At 37.8% G+C, this 17,728-nt stretch overlaps 1 protein-coding gene across 1 annotated transcript; it reads right to left on the reverse strand.

Moving 5' to 3' along the window:
- Positions 1-31: 31 nt before the first annotated feature.
- On the reverse strand, positions 32-5,793 carry hsf2 (heat shock transcription factor 2). Its single transcript, XM_087779159.1, has 12 exons — positions 5,633-5,793; positions 5,246-5,354; positions 4,690-4,817; positions 4,461-4,585; positions 3,911-3,986; positions 3,679-3,740; positions 3,531-3,609; positions 3,331-3,458; positions 2,889-3,140; positions 2,143-2,236; positions 797-860; positions 32-700 (listed from the first exon to the last, which is right to left on the reverse strand). Exons 1-12 carry the CDS (start codon positions 5,723-5,725, stop codon positions 399-401), a joined length of 1,512 nt encoding a protein of 503 aa, XP_087635285.1. The 5' UTR covers positions 5,726-5,793; the 3' UTR covers positions 32-398.
- Positions 5,794-17,728: the final 11,935 nt, after the last annotated feature.

Genomic DNA, 17,728 nt, shown 5'->3' on the forward strand with positions numbered 1-17,728 from the left:
TTTTTACACTCAAGTCCAAAAACACTCACAATTTCTGAGTTAGACACTTTTAATAGATGTTGACAGGTTGAAAGTGATCACAGGGTGGGTTTGACACATCAGATGAGTAACAAAGCAACAACCGCCTCTTTTCACTGATCAAAGTTGAAATAAAAAAATAATACAAAAGAATATCCCCTCATTAGTGGGGAACAAAGAAACTGGTATAAAAGTCAAGTGAACATAATAAATTAATACAGTATGTAATTAAAAAAAATAAATTGAACACAATAACTCAGTTGGCCACAGGTGTGTGTTGACATAAGATGAATGTCTGCAGATGAAAATATTAGCATGTGGTGGACCACTTGAAACACTATTATGCCAATATGATGGAATCTCAAGCCCAGACCTGCAGGTCAGATTTTGTCCAGGTCTGAATCCCCCTCTGCTCCTAGCTCGCAGAGGTGAAAGAGGGTCTCCTCACTGGCCTGAGCCTCGGTCAGAGGCTCCAGCCGAATGAGGGAGCTATGGCGAAATGGCTTAGGCTCCTGGATGGAGTCTAGCAGTTCTGTCGGGGGCTCCGACTCACAGGTCAACTGGAGGGTTGTATGGGACGACCTGGTTCCACTGCTTGTTCCTAAGTCCAGACTTGTAGAGGAGGCCCCATCGACAGAGGCCAGCAGTGAGCATGAGGTGTACTGGATCAGCTGCTTATCCACTAAGAGAAACAAAAGCAACAGGAACAGACATTAACATTTAAAATGTTACGAGAGTAAAAAGATGATTTACATCACAACAACACAAGTCCACTCACCATTGCTCTCTTCCTCCAACCTGAGGTGAGACTGTGAAGGGTGTTCTTTGGGTGACACATTATCCTAAAAACAAACGATTAGTTCAGTGTGTCTTTTAAATGCTTTATTATTTAAAGAGTTAACAATTGATGTACAGTAAAAAGTAACAGATGTTATATTTAGATTTTTTTTTACATGATACTTTCTGAATTATGATTAAATGTATGATCGATATCAGTGGTGGGCTATTCCATCTTCTCAGGGACCACACCATCTATGCGGTGGCTGTTGTGAGGAGCCATCCACCCATACTTATAAAATAAAGTATTAATAAAGCCAAATAGGACAGAATCATTAGTTGAAGTATTTTTAAACGTATTTTGAAAATCATTTATTTTTTAATTTCCAAATTAATCTTTTTAGGTGGGCAATAAATCCCCACAGAAATGCAAAGAGCAGAGGACAAAAGTTCTAAAACAAAAACCCTCTAGTCATATTTAGAGAATATTTTTGAATAAAGGAAAAATACAAAATTAAAATGTGAGTTTCTGCATGATCTTTAAACCTGAGGGTCACATACATGCAGTGAAAGGGCCACATGTGACCCCCAGGCCGCACTTTGCCCAGGTATACATTTACATTATAGATAGAAATCCTTTTTTTTCTTAAGAAGGTTCACAAGACATTCATAATTGTTATTTATACATTTAATTTTCTTACAACTGAATGTCTCGTTTCATTTTAATTTGTTGTATCATATTCATCACTTTATATTTAATTCAGATGATATCATTCTGTAATGCCACCACAAAAGAAATCCCTATGTTGTGTTACACCATGTTGTTACTATCAGAGCTATTCATGGTCAGGCTCCTCCAGCCTTACAACCCAGCTCGGGCTCTGAGGTCTGTGGATCAGAATCTACTGATGGTTCCTCGCACACGCTTCCGGACGAGAGAAGAGAAATCCTTCCAGGCTGTTGCTCCTAAGCTTTGGAACGATCTTCCACTCCCTCTGCTTTTAATGGAGTCTACGGACTCCTTTAAGAAGCATCTTAAGACCTATTCCTTATTAGTGTGGGCTTTTTCCTGATATTCTGGGTCTTCTGTATTTGTCTTATGTCTTGGCCTTTTAGAGTTTTTTTTTATTTTTAGGCATTTTTTAATGTGACTATAACTTACAGAAAATAATAAAAGTTTCTGATTCCGAAACTAACGATTGACCCCTGGTACACCAATTAAGGCAAATTGATGTAATTCAATTATGAACCAAGTCACCTTTAGGCAAAATTCCTATATTAAAATAAAAAATCTCTTTTTAACATGTGCACAGATAAATAGCATCATAATAACAGAAGATCACTTACCTCAGTATCCAAATCAAATGGCTTTCCATACAGCATGGCTTGGAAATCCTCCAGACTGCAGTCTATGCTGTCCAGATAATCCATCAATTCCATCCTTATATACAACACAAAAATGATGTACTCAAGACAGTGTTTTGTTTCCTGCTGATAATGTCATACATGCATAAGGCAGGTCGCATGAATAAGTCTTACACAGTAGAAATCACAAATTTAATATCAACACACATTGGAGTATTACTTGCAAAATCTTTGGACAAAAATACTATCTCACATCATTTTAAGATTAGTTTGCAGATTCACTATACACAAGACTGGGTTCTAGTCCCATATTTAATTTCACTTTTGCACAGCTACACCTTTAAGTGCAACATCACACATCAAGTCACAGCCCTATACAACCCTCAACAACATAGTTTTATTTTTTATTTTAATGGAAATTTAATCTGGACAGAAACAAGTAAATGGAGCAGTGACTATTGCAGCTGAAACGGTAGTCGAGGTACACAAATGACCCTTAATTACAAAATAACGGGGGGAAATAGAGAAGAATGTGGTTTTAAATCACAGTGTAGGAGGTGCTTTCGCTGCAGCCTCTTTAATTGAGTCTTATAATATTAAGGCCAAAAACGTATTCAAAATTACAGCGTTTAAGAAGTTAAAGAATAATTTGAAAATTCTATGATTAAGCAGGAAGTAGTGTGTTTTTATTGGCTCTCGGTAAATACTTAACACAAAAGTCTACTTACTTCCCAAGCAGGTTAATGTTCTGTGTGAGAGCGGTGTTTTCATTCAGTATAGAGTCCATCATTTTCACAGGGTCCTCCAGACTTAAGCATGACGTCTTGTTGAGCTGCAGAGCAGAGCTTGTTGCTCCATTGCTGCCCGGACTGTCGCTCCTCTGCGGCTCAACCATCCCCAAGGATTTTCCTTCATCTATGCACGATGCTTCTTCAACAATATCACAGCCATCCAGTTCCACCTCCACAATCTCCACATCACTATCATTTCAGAGAACATATCAGGTTTAAATAATTACCAACAATCAAGACTGATCCTCAACACAAGAAGGTACAGGAAATATGTGCCAAAGAAGAAGATTAATTTCAAGTGTTAAATAAAAGATGTGTTTTTCATTCAAAGTGTAATTCACAGTATTATTCTGAGTCTCAAAAGTTTTTGAAGATTTACCTCAGCTCAAACCCCCGAGTAGACCCTTGTGAGGCCTCCGGTTCAACGCTCTTCTTGGATATGTCACAGATGATGACATCATCCAACGACTCTGAACCCTTGACAACATCCAGACTGCTGACAGAGGACTTTGAGAAGAAACAAACAGTGATTCCACCTCATTAGATGACCGGATTTATATACAGAGCTAGAAAACTCACCTGCTCGGTGCAAGCATCATCATCAAAAATGGGATGAATGAATTTCTGCTTTTTTCCCTTACCGGTCATCAGAATAGGTCTGCGGAGCAAAATGAATCTAAAATGAACAAAAGCAGTAAACAGGGGAGTAAAATTGGGAGACGCTTACCTTTTGCGCTTTAAATTTAGGATGTGATTATTCTGCACTAATGTGACGATAAAGTGAATCAGCTGGAAAAAAGAATAAGAGACACATACATCAATTTAAAACCAATGCATAATTAACAGAAACAAATGTGTCATGCATTCCACATATAGGGTTAAACAAAAGTAATTGGTACATTTGCCACCTTTGTCGGAGATGGACATGTCATTTTCTATAATTAATTTGTGATAGCTACCTTCTTGATGAGTTGCTGTTGCTGTGAATGTTTTTGTCGCAAATCAGAGATCTCTCTCCAAAGGGATTCATTTTCTCTGAAGATACAAAATAAATATTCAATAGGCAGCAGAGATATTCGTTCACAGTGGTAAAAATAACAAGTTTCCTGTTATGAATTCTGATCCATTATAATTCTTAATCTGTGATTAACACACATGGAAACTCTGCCCTCATCTGTTACTTTAGTGCAGAGAAAGCAATTTCCTTTGCCCTTCATCTTGTTTTCTACTGTTCTGCCAGTAAAGCACACAATGGTCCAAAATGTTCTATATAAATAATGATATAATAATACATTGTATTTCATTACTTCTTTACATTGATTATTAATTCAATAAATACACTGTATAACTCATGAAAGTGATAACATAACTGCTTGTGAATTTAAACAAACGGTTCAGCCTTCTGCCTGTTGAGCCTTAGTTACTCATTAGCTATTTACTCATTTCAATTCAGTAGTCTGAACCATCTTTAAGGACAGAAAAGGAAATTATAATAGAACCATTACTAACCTTCTTAGGGTGGACAGTCGTGAATCTATGCTCTCCTGTCTACTGTGAACGTTCTGAATGCTTGACAAGATCTTGGACAGGTCTTCTTGGCAAGTCTTGTTATCTTCTGGTCGAGTGTTGGAAACCTTTACCAGAAGACAACTTGATGAATCCTTATGCCAGGAAATTAATTTAGCAAGACTTGGACCAACTAAACAAAAAAACATAGTGACCAGACATTAAAAATTACCTTTCTTTTAATATTCTCCAGCAGGTCATCCTGGCCATGTTTGAAATAAGGGTGCTGAAACTCAACAGGACCGTCTTTCTCTTGCTTTACAATACCAGAGTCAATATGCAGAACTTTTCGAAATCCATCTGCACACAAAGTATGACATGTCATCCAAACACACAAGTCATACATTGACTAACTTCTCTTATTGCAAGTTTCAGTCTAAATATATTGTGTATAATATATATAAACACAGAAGTCACTACAAAGTCAGTTGTGCCGCTCACTTCAGTTGCGTAGTTCAGAACAATAACGGTTAAGAACAACATAAGAAGTACATTTTTAAGTTTTTAAATTGTCTGCAAAAAACATAACACAAATGTAGGAGCTGTGTGTGTGCCTTGTAATAAAGTATTCAGTGTGGCAAGGTCTTTTTTACAATGTCGACGTAAATAACTTCTTAGTATGGATTTTTGGGGTGTAAAGCTTTTTATGGCAGTTAGTTTTTTTGTAGCAATAACGTTTAGCACATGCATTTTTGTTAATGTAAGAATAAGGCCAGCAGAGATCTTACACATGTTCAGTTGTCTGATGAAGCTGGCAAAGTTGTTGTGCTTGAAGAACTTCGGGAGGGTCTCCTTGGCAAAACGCTGCTCATCCAACACCATAAAGCTATTACCGCCCTAAACAACGAGAAATCATAGCAATTGAAATGATATGAGAAGTCATCTGTGTTGTTCTCGTAAACAGTGCAAACTAAGCATGGGCCGAGGCGTGCAAGCTAACGTAAACTTCCAATGACATAGAGCCATTTGTATCATCACAAAAAGGGAGATGGAATGTCTTTATATAAAAATGGACACGTCTTGCAATGACGTATGTATCGTTATCACTGTGTAGGACGAGAAGTGTACCCCAAACTTAGTGTTGTCGTTAGCTTCCACAAGCTAGTAGCACAAACCTGACTCCAGCAGATCAACTCGTTTGTGTCTTCGTCCTCCACCAGCGTCCACAGTTTGGTCAGGAACGCTGGCACATTCGAAACGTGCTTCATATTTGTACTTTAGCAACGCAATTTAAAGATAAGGAGTGAACTGGACAAGTGTGTGTACCGTTTTTACATTCTCATATTACCACTTCCGTTTTCTGTAGACGAGCCTGATTCGTCGAAAAGAGTAAACGCAAAGTGCTCCCATTGGCTGATAATGCGCAGAACCTTTTTTCCGGTCACGCTCCAATCTTTTAATCCTCATGTAGTTGCACATAAATAATTTCGTTTCGTCGTTTGAAAATGTTTACTCATGTTAATAATAATAACTTATTTTGCCTACAATATTAAATAGATAGATACACTTTATTGATCCTCTGGAGATCTCCTTCGGGAAATAAACAGACAATATAATCTATGATAATTTCACAATTAATCCATCAAATGCAAAATTCAATGCACAGAAAAAAATCTGTCGTTGTGTTACAATTCCCAGGTAAATGTATATATTGCAAAGCGTAAAATGTATTCAGTGAGAACTCCTTTTGAATCATGTCGACGAGGATTACTGTAAAAAAACATTACATTGTAATCATTTAAATATTAATGGTATAACTCAAATTCATTATTATAATCATCAATAATGTATTTGGTAATAAGCCTAAAACAAAAGGTGCAACTAAACTGGAAAACTAGTTAAAAAACAACCAGAGCAACTATGTTTTGGTATTGTGGTCTGAAATTAATATCCCAATATCCTATTGGTTATTGACCACATATAAAATGAAACAATAGCGACGACGACTACATCGTGGCCAAGACCTTTAAAACCTTACCTGGAAGTCGGATCTCTCATAGATATACTTTTATATCTTCATACCTATTGTGATAATAAATCTTCAAGACCTGTGAAAATAAGAATCGCTCCACTCGCTAACTGCAACCTTTTGCAATTCAACACTCCTTGGGCCCAGAAGAGTATAATGCATATTGTGAGAGAGATTGTTTTTTCATTTTCGGCACAACTGACTTGTAGCAAGTTTTATAGAAATTGTTGCCCAATGTCTTGATTTATTTTCTCAGTATTATGAGCAACTTCTTCCCGATAGATGGCAGTGTTCACCAACAATTTCTGGTCCATAATTATGTCATGTGCCTTTCCCTGCCCATGACGACGTTAAATGGTCCAAAAAAGTAAATGTTCAATAGATAATAATATGCGCAAAGTTTGGTTAACTAAACAACGTGACTTCAAATACATTACTTGTTATTGGTCTTCATTATTGTTTTAATTCAGTTTTCCATCAATAACTAATTCAGATCGTACATAATGTTTTATGCTTTCAATACAGCCCATTTGAGTTGTTCTTTGTATTGCAGTGTTGGTCCCCTCAGTCTCCAACATAGCATGTGAAATGCATACTGAAGGATTAGAGTCTGAACCTTGACTTTGCTCTGCATTTTCTTGCCCCTGATGAACTTCTGTGTTTTGCTGCACCACTCAGTTTGGCTGCATTATTATTACAAGTGGCACATAATGTTTCCTAGAATTCATCTTCATGTGTCATCCACGTTTAAGATAAACCCATCCCAGAAGAAGCAAAGACAGACCATTCCATGCGGTCACTTTGCTTTCTAGTTTGTATATTTAGAATCACAGACATTGTTCAAGTATTTTGTCAAAGGTCATCCTGAATTTTTTTCTCTGTCTTTCTGACTAATTTTGAGTGGTACTCATTTTTTTGCATTCTTAATGTAAACTCTTCATTTATTTTCTGTGGAAAGCATATTTGTGATATCTTCACCCTTGTCAACTCGAGGTCGTTGCCCATTGTCATGATTCAGTTCATTTTCTGTTGTATTTTGGTTAGTTTCCTTCCTGTCTCTTGTCTCTTTCCCTCCCACTCTCTGCAGGCTTGTGTACAAACGGCTGGAGGTGATTACGACTAATCACTGCCTTCTACTGACTGCTTTTGCTCTTTCCATGTGCTTTGGAAAATGATTTAGTTATTCCACCAACGCAGCTAAATAAGTAATTGTGATAAAACTTCTCAGAAGGGAAAGCAGGTGAGTGGGCAACTTTTCTGAATAAACCGAATATGTGTGCTTGTGGTGATGCCCTAAGAATGGTGGGACTGACACATAGGCACAAAGACATTGGTGACCTGAAGATGATTCAATGAAAGTCTAAGTCTAGGTGGCACAGCTCATCGTTTTTCTTTTTAATAAGGTGACAGAGGCAAAAATTAAGTAGTGGACAAGTGATGTTATGAGATGGATAGATGTGTATATATATATATATATATATATATATATATACATATCTGCAGCAATTACAGGTTTACTTAGCTAATGACATGCTGCAAAAACTGTCCTGTCCTGCAGTTCTGAATGCAGTTTGTGATCATTATAGACCTCGTATTTGATTGCGTCTGCCATGTTGAAGAGTTGTTATCTTTATGTATAAATCCTGGTTTTTACTGTTTAGGGCTTGTGGTGAACTTCATGTGGGTGAGTAGTTTGCTGGTGCTAACAAACACGGGTGCATGTTATTGATGGTGTTCTTAATGCACAGATGCCTTGACTAGATCCAGAGGTCCATTGTTGTGTCATTCATCCACAACCATTACCCCACGTTACAGGATAATAATGCATGCCTCATGTCAAAAGGATATCAACACAACTCCTGGAAGCTGAAAATATCCCAGTTCTTACATTGCCTTCCTACTCTTCAAACATGTCAGCCAGGCATGTTTGAAGAGTAGGAAGATAATCTTGAGGAGTTGACATTTTGTTTAAAAAGATGTTAAAATAATTGAGTTCAGCTCAATTAAATTGGGGGCAAAGAATAAATTGTCATTTATCATATATATATATATATATATATATACAGGTATATGATAAATTGTCATTTATCATATATATATATATATATATATATATATATACAGGTATATGATAAATTGTCATTTATCATATATATATATATATATATATATATATATATATATATACATTGGGGGAAAAAAATGATTTGGCACACACAGATCCTTCCATACAAGATGGAATGTAAAAAGAAATCCAGGAAATAAAATTGTATTGTATATATGTATATATGTATATATGTATATATATATATATATATATATATATATATATATATATATAAAAATCATGCAGGTATTTTGGCCCATCCTACCATGCAGATGGGATTCACTACTCTACACAGACTTTCACCCTTAGAGATTCTCTATTAGATTGAGGTCCATGACTGACGAGGCCTTTTTCCAGAACCTAAAATGCTTTTTTACGTTACGTTACGTTTACTCCTGTCCTGCTCCAGCTGAGTTTGGGATCATTGTTGTAAGGTACAACCAAATTTCATTCTCTATGCCATCTCAAGGAGGTGTTTGCCCAGTCATTCTTTCCTTTTTGCACACAGGCAGTCCCCAATAAAATATTTCCCATCTACATGCTTCACAATTAGTATGGTGTTCTTGGGACGCAACATGGTGATTCGTATGACATCCTCTCACAATCCTCCTCTGGATCCGCTTGATGGTCTTTGGCAAACCTTAGACAGGTTTAGACATCCAGGACATGTGTTATCTTAAACAGGAGGAGCTTTCTAGCCCTGCAGGATTTTAATCCATTAATGTCACGTGGTCCCAGCTCTCTTCAGGTCACTGACCAGTTTCCCAAGGTGGATTTCTCAGCGTTCTCTAGATTATTTGTTCACCACAAGGTGAGAACTTGCATGGAGCCCCCAGGTCAAGGATGATTGTAAGTAAGTTAGTCAGTAATGGTTATTTGTAAAGCACCTTTCTAGACCTTCTGCTTCCGGCGTTGACTGTGACTGGCAGCACCTAAAGTCGGCTCCTGCTATTAAGTTAAAAAGTTGTTTTCACAACTATTTATGCTCATTTTTTTAAGGATATGTCTCAAGCCTTATGGATATATGATCGTTATCGTTTAATCTACTCTTTTTAATGCAGTACATACACCAGAGCTGCCCACAAGTTCCAGCTGTAACCCACATCTGGGTGTAGCATTCAAAAAGTCCCACTTTGCTCCGCTCTCACAGCTTCAGTGATGTCATCAGCGCTGCATTTCTGCCTGTTGAATGCTTGCTCCAATGCAAATATATCATTTTCTCTGAATGATATCTTCACATGAGAAAAGTTGGATTTATGACACATGGCAGAGAGAGAAAGAGTTTATTCATCTTAATTAACTTTTTCCTGTTGGCTGCTCTGTTGTAGGGAAGCCCAAGTGGCACCTGTTAAATCTAACTTACAATACAGAAAAAAAGGTGCCCTCTGACCAAAAAATATTTCTCTCCTAAGGTCCAGCAGCCTTTGCGCAGAACCATCAGGAGATTCTGATTCACAGACCTCAGCGTCCGAGCTGTAGTGGAAGGCTGGATAAGATCATTGGTGTAAGGTGGACCATGAATAGCAGAAAGTAAAAAACAGAATTTTAAGATTTATCCCGAAAGAAACTGACAGCCAATGCAGAGTTTAAATGATCTGGGAAATGCGTCTTCTTTTACTAGAGCGGGTCAGAATTCTCGCTGCAGAGTTTTGTATTAACTGCAGGCGAGACAGCTCTTTCTTGTTTTGACATGAAAATAAAAAATTACAATAGTCTAAACGAAAAGACACAAACGCATGGATTATAAACTCCAGATCATGTTGTGCCACCATTTCCCCCAATTAAAGAGATTTTTCTTAGTTGAAGCAAACAGTTTTAGGTAATGTTTTGGTCATGTTGAACTAGAGACGGGTCTTTGTCAAATACAAATTTTGCCAGTGGTCTTTCTAATAATTTGCAATGTAGTAACAGTTAATGGCTTCTCACTAAGATGCTTGTCTATTCTTGATTTGCATAACCCCAGTCATGTGCATGTGGGTAATCTTAAACCTTGGCGTCCTAAAACAGCTCTTTTAGGTCTTGACCATGGTGGAGAGGTTGACTGTTTAAGGGCGTTATACAGAGTTTAAACAAGTTCCATTAAATCGGGTATAGAGTGGGGGAGTAACAGGTCTGTGAGGGCAAGAATTCTTGCTTGCTTGTATTAATGATTGTACATATTTATTTATGAAATCGAATTGTACCTATGATGAACATTACATATGTATAATTAGTTTTTATTGCTGTCTGGCTTCTTTGCGGCTGTTCTGTACTGTACTCATTTCTCCCTCCTCCATAATCCCTCCTGTGTCCAAGTTAAAGAATGCCCTAATTATACCCATTTTGAAGAAGTGGGTGACATCTTTTGAAGTGATATTAGCCTCAAATCCAATTAGCCCCAGTGCTCAAAAACCCAACTCCATTGTGAAGGCTCTAAGCTGGGCCCTGTCATTACCCACGTTGAATCCTCTTTCTGTCTATAGAAGGCACACATGCACATGATCTGACCTTGTGGTTGATTCACCTCATTAGGAGATGCAGGCTGCTTAACTTATTTTTATACATTTTGTGTCTGAAATCTGAAACCATTTCTGTGGATTTTCGAGATCTTACTTGCGCTCCAGTAAAAAGTTTGATTTGAATATTTAAGAAATCTGGTACTAGATCAACCTAAAAAATATCTCTCACTCTACCCTGTTATATAGTAACCTTGGGGTTTATCGTCATGAAAAAACTTGCAGTGCTAACTAGAAGGCTTGTGCTCAATGTTAAAGCGGCTCATGATTAGTGTTAGAGGTAGATGCAGTGACATCTCATGAAAAAACATAATATCCCTTGCCTGAATAGAGGGGCATGGGTGGTTCACCGAAATTGGCTGTTGAAAGAGGGTATCACAATCAACAGGGTCCTGGATAAGGTAGTGCTGTTAACACAATCTTCGTAAATAATAAGGTTCTAGAGTGGGACCTTAACACATGTGGGTACATTTGTACCAGCATAAAAATCTTCTTGATTTATGTTTGCCCTCACATGTTGTCTAGTTCATATATTTGGCTTGGTCAGGCTGCTTTGGATTGTGGTAACCCATTGCTTCAACTTCCTCCAATGAAAATTGAAGCAAAATTGTAGTAGTGCTGCTAAACCAAATGATTCTAACACATCCACCCCTCTAAGGTGGAGATTGTACACAAACAACATAGAAAACCAAGTTAAAAAATCCATTAGAGCCATCAAACAACATAAAAAGAGCAAGTGACAACGCACCTTCATCAGAAGATATGTTGTCGTATACAACACAATCCCTGTTTACATTGGTGTCCACACGGTATTTAGGTAGTCTACGGATTGCATGTGTCTGTAAAAAACTCTCATTCAATAAAGATATTTACATTAGAGACCTGCCCACTAAAAAAGCTTGGATTTTCTTAAACTAAAATCGTGTTAACCATGACCACGCCCACTCCGCTGTGATTGATCAAACATTGAGGCTTGTCCTGAAGCGTCATAAATCCCGGGAGTCTCCACCTTCAAGGGACGTGTATACAGTAAGAAGCAGCGTATTTGAGCCCATTATTACGACATAATGGGCTTCATTCTCGTCACCTCTAATTCTGTGAAACTTCAGACACGGAAGGACGTTTTGAAGTAATTACTTAAAAACGGAGCAACGTAATGATGAGGGACTACCTGCTTCTTGGAGAGGAAGACTTCAACGTAGGTCAGGAGAATTGGGTTTTCACATTAGTTGTCCTTTAATTATATTAAAGTTGAAGTCATCTGTCATGATCATCCATCAACACATTGTAGCAAACCAATTCTTTCTTAATGGCTCAGTTGTTACAGCCTTCCTTTTCTTGTTATCCTCCACCTCAGAGCGACAACCGAGTTGTAAGCAGCCCCTTAACAGTTACCAAAGCGAACCACCAAGAATGTTAATGTGCTAATATATCTCCTTCCCCATGGCATCTTAATGGCTGCTTGATTTACAAACTCTGGTGATACAGAACCAACAGCTAGACCAATAAGAAAATGTGTGAAAAGGAAAGCGGTTGAGAAAGGGTTAGAAGTATACGTCCACTTGACAGCAGCCCTGAACATGTTTATTTTGTGAAATTGCGTGTGTATTTGTTTGCATGTTGTGTTGTTTGGGTGTAAACAGGGGAAAAGGTAGGTTTAGTTTAAAACTAGCAAGCACATGTGAACAATGACCTCCTAACATGCATCGTCCTTATCAAAGTGGGTGGGAGGGCTCAGTGTGGGAAAGAGTGCAGCACCCTTCATGAATGGTTTGTGGATATTTATGTAAGCCCTAAACAGATGAACACTCACTCCCTAACTGCTCACATTGTCACCAGCTGCCGGACTGAAAACCACTAACTCTTCAAAGGCTTGCATTATAATTCTCCTGTTTTGTTAATTTAGACTGTATGTTGATATCATACTGTGGGCTACTAAACTTAAAGTCTGTTAAGACTCTTAATCTTTTGAACAAAGATCATATGCCCAGGGATTTTCCCTCTTTTAGGAGAGGATCTGTTCCCTCTGTGACAGTAATGAGTAGCTCCCAAAGCAAACCACTGTGTTGAATAACTGACTGTTAACACTCAGGGAATGTTAATTAAGCCCCTTGTACATCTCTGTGGATAATTTGGGGCTCTGGGGAAATGCTATGCAACTCAGTTTGTAAGAGGCTGCGATTGTATGCTTTTTCACTTCAATCAATGGGAACTGTTTATCAAAGTCACTCACCGTTGTCTTGTTTAAAATATATTTTTTTGGATTACAACAACACTCAATTTAGCAACTAGCATTTTCTGACTTTTATCTGTTTTTCTCTGTTCTTTTCTTTACTACAATTAAAAAACAAATATTCGGAATAGATTAGATACACTTTATATATATAACATTCGCATGTGAAATAAGGTCTTTAACATATTAACACTATTACTATATTTGATTCATGGATGCCTTGGCCAACTGAAACACAAAAAAAACAAAAAAAAAAACAATGAAGTTCAACCCAAATTAAATGAGATACTAATGTGGGAGCTATGGTTATCAAATGCAGTTACGAGACTATTACGGATCAAAGAGTGATCTTCCACAATTCTATAGTTCCTATAGTAAATCATCAATCATCACCTCCCGATTAAACTGATGAGGATGTCAATCACATGGACTTAGTTGAAGTAAACACTACGCCTATAATAAATTATTTGTCTTAAATGCCCCACCCTTTAAAAGGCTTGACTAATTGTCTACACCGTGGTGAGATGAGTGTTTTTTCCATCTGCTTTTTCCAGACAGGCAGGAGGACCCATTGGCACCAATGACACTGCTTCCTGTCTTTGTGTCAGTGCTTCTGTTTCTAAACCGTCTGTAAACATCATGGCTCGTTTCTGTTTTATTGGGCTTCCTTTCCACTCTGTTGGTCGGTCTACTGTGACAGATAATCCCTGACATTCCCTGATGTCATTTACACACCTACATTCTGACAGCATTGTTATTCTTCCCAGCTCAAACCTTCTCTTCTCCAGCTCTCTCTTAAATCTAGAAATGAGAATTTCTCCTGCCAACATCATTGCCCATGGGAACTCCTCCTTCATCAAGTAGAAACTGAGAGTTGATCACTGATGTAATTCTTGTCTCATTCCGAATCCCTCTGTCTTAACCTAACCACTGTTTCACAATTTTCAGACATATACTGCACAACCCTTACTTTTTTCCAGGCTTTCTTTTTTGACACCCATCCTTTCAGCCGTTTTTGGTCGACTACCCTTCGACGTCAAATCACATGGTAAGTCTGATTATTAGAACTTTCTATCGCCAGTGTTGACAGACTTCTTCCATGTCTATCCCTGTAGATGTCAAATTGATGACTGTGGTTGAAAACGTTAACGTGGTAAGTTCTGCAGTTTTCTCACCAATCTCTTCACTTCTCTAGTTTTCAATGCACATCAATCTAATGCCCTTTATTTAAAGCTTCTTATTTGCATTTGCATCTCGCCTTCAACTCAGACTGTCCCACTGTTCACTGCTAAAAATACACCCTAAATTAGTTTAGGGTGAGTGCTTACAAGCCTCAGCTGTTTCTAGAGGCACCGATCTAAATCAACACCAATGTGTTTTCAATATGATGTCTTTTAGAAAGTTTTTGAAATCAAGGTTAATGTTTTAAGTGTAATTTATACATTGAGCTAAGGAGAACGTCGAGCTCCTCTCATTGTTATACCAACCTCTGTATAACAGGATAATCTACAGTATCAATGACAAAGAAGACATTGTAAATGTATCTACACATGTGTTCACATTCGTCAGAATTTGCTTCAGTATCAGTCAAAAAAGATCTCAGACAAAGCTACATTCCACAGAAGTCTGACTGCTACAAAATATTTTTAAAGAAAGACTACCGCTTTAATTTCCTGGGGCCTTAGAAATCACAGACAGCAGGCAAATTCAATATAGCAAATCCTCACAAGAAATTGCACCAGCAGGCGTGCACATGTGAAATCATACTGAAACATCCTTTGTTCATGGGGGGTTGTGTTCTTCTACAGGTGGCCTCCTCAATACTTCCTTACGGCACAAACCCAGTCCTTGCTGGAGATCTCGAGTTATGCATTCAGGTAGAGTTGGTGTTGAAACTCATGTCTGTGACAGTCGTTTGGTGGATTTTGGTTTCTTTAACCCTTGTGTAGTCTTTAGGTCAAGATAACTAGGTGACCTGGCACAAATGTGTTTGAGTTATCCCTTGTGTTGCTCCTGGCTCAAGGTGAACAACCTAGCTGGCTTACAAAAGTACATGCGACAATACAAGGGTTAACATTGGCAGAGTGATTGGAGTGTGGTTTGTGTGACGGGGGTTGTGGGTAGATTTGATCGTTTAATGCTTATATGTTTTTTATGTATAAATTCATGTTTAATTGAATGACAACATGTATATTGTGCTGCTTTATAAACCCTTTTTTTTTTTTTTGTCTCTGACAGCCCGGGTTGATTCGAAGCCAGCTTGGGGACAAACGTGACCTTTTAAAAAGCCCTCTAAATTATATTGTTGAAAATGACGACAACAAATCAATGTATTTGGAACAAGATGGCTGCCTCTCACTCAATTTTTCGAAATTTTAACAACTTGTTGCTCTAACAAATTACAAATAACAAAATGGAATTCCATGTCAGAAGGTATTATCTGGAACTGTTAATCTTGAAAGTCAGAATCAGAAAACTTATATTCTCAATTATTATGAATCTCTTTCAATATCTTTAAAATAATCAATATCTCCAGTCTTGACTAGAATGCACAAGTGTCCTTATTAATAAGAGTAATGTAGGATGTTTTAATGGCTTGCCTGAAATTAAATAGTCTTTAAAGCAAAAGAGAATAAAGAAACAGATCAAAGATGAAGGGATATAAATGAAGTTCTGAAGTTTACTGTGGAGGGTCTGACTTTTTTCTCTTGGCAAATCAACCTTTGCTGGTATTCAATATCAATAATGGTTCCCTTATTCTATTAAGAAGTGATGTTATGCAACTCTTTCTGCCATCCCCAGATGTCCAGCTCCTATGTTGGACATGAAAAAGTTCATCAATGAGCCTGAATAACCATGCCTGGGACTGCTTGTCCAGTTTAAGTCTGACTAAAACTGGAGACAAAGCTGTTGCTAAGCTAGATCTTTTGCAGCTAAAGAAATGCAGTGTTTATGCAATACTGTTTGGGTGCCACCTCCCTGGTACTGCCAAGGCAGTGGTACCCTTACCAGGCCTCTCTTGGCAGGATGAGGAATACTTCCCTCCCTAGTCTCTTTCTATCAGTTTAAAGTAATAAATAATTAGCCCCAATACATCAATCTTCCTAAAACAAAATGTTGTTTGTACTTTTAAATTGTCATTTTGCTCTTTTCAGATTGTATTAAACAGTTTCCGATGACCATGTTGGATTACATGTAAAATCATACAGATTAAGATTTGCTGAAACTTTAAATCATCACCAACCGCATCATTGAGCAGAATTTCTAGAGGCTCAGGACTGAGAGAAAACGTTCGGCACCAGGCTGTACTGGGTTCAACTGCTTCAACCAATGCTCCTTCCAGACATCACATTTATCACTTTATGGAGGTATTTCTTAGGGCATCACAGTTCCCAGGACTTCATCTTAACCTAAGGACATTAAGTAGTTCAAATTAAAGTCACAAGACATCTAAGTCTATGGCCTTCATTTCACGTTCTTTCTAATGACCCAGATTAGTCTTTGGAGGTCAACCACCTAGGAACTCCTTCTCATGAAATGTTTTTTAAGCTGCACCATCACGTCTATTGCAGATATCACTTGTGAGGCTAAAATGAGATAGATCGGAGTCTAAAAAGATCACCTGTGGACTTTTTTAGTATAAATCAGCTTGATTTCAGGTTTATCTGACAGAATAGTCAGCACTTTTGTGTCTTAAATTGTGCCATGATAAAAAGTTGTCTGATATCTTATGGAATTGTGTGACAATATGTTATTATAGTTTTTTTTGTTTTTTTTATTGTTTGGGCACAATGACTGATGACGTAATAAAAATCTCTTGTATGTTCATAATATGACACATCAAATTTTCTGGAGTTGGGAGCTTTGCTACAAGGCTCCATTGTGTCAACGTCTCTGAATGTCAGTCCTGCTTCTGACCTGAGCCATTGCCTTCAAACGATTATCTGTTTCCTAAGGTGAAAACACATCAACGGGTGACTACCACCATGTCTATTGCATTGGCAGGACCTTGGCTCTTGAGGCACTTGCCAGACCTCGGCATGCCAGGAGGAAACATGCCTGAAGATCTTGACCTTTGAAAATAAATGTTCAGGTCAATGGCTATAACACAGAAATAAATAAAATAAATGCAAAATCTTCTGGCCACATTTATTTCTGTTTATTTATTTTATTGTAGTGGTATGTTTCCTGTATTTCTCTACATTTCTAAAAGCTTTTTATTTCACTAACCAAGCATGTTGGCTGCTTAACCTGCTCACCACATTGCTGTTTTCACTGGAACCCCTTGATCCAAAGCTGTGTCTGAAAAGGTAATTCTAAATCTCACCTCAGTAACAAGTTGCCACCTGGTTCTTAATCCCCGCCCACTGAAAACATTTTGTTTGACTATCCACGCCCACACTGCCG

This window comes from Callionymus lyra, chromosome 17, assembly GCF_982586985.1.
Source record: "Callionymus lyra chromosome 17, fCalLyr1.hap1.1, whole genome shotgun sequence".
Lineage (NCBI taxonomy): Eukaryota > Metazoa > Chordata > Actinopteri > Syngnathiformes > Callionymidae > Callionymus > Callionymus lyra.

What these genes read in the sequence shown, in the direction of transcription:
- hsf2 (XM_087779159.1), bottom strand. Translation starts at nt 5,725, where the DNA reads ATGAAGCACGTTTCGAATGTGCCAGCGTTCCTGACCAAACTGTGGACG. An exon ending in TGGAGAATATTAAAAGAAAG is followed by an intron (nt 4,586 to 4,689) that starts GTAATTTTTAAT and finishes CTTCTGGTAAAG; the next exon opens with GTTTCCAACACTCGACCAGA. An exon ending in ACTCGGGGGTTTGAGCTGAG is followed by an intron (nt 3,141 to 3,330) that starts GTAAATCTTCAA and finishes CTGAAATGATAG; the next exon opens with TGATGTGGAGATTGTGGAGG.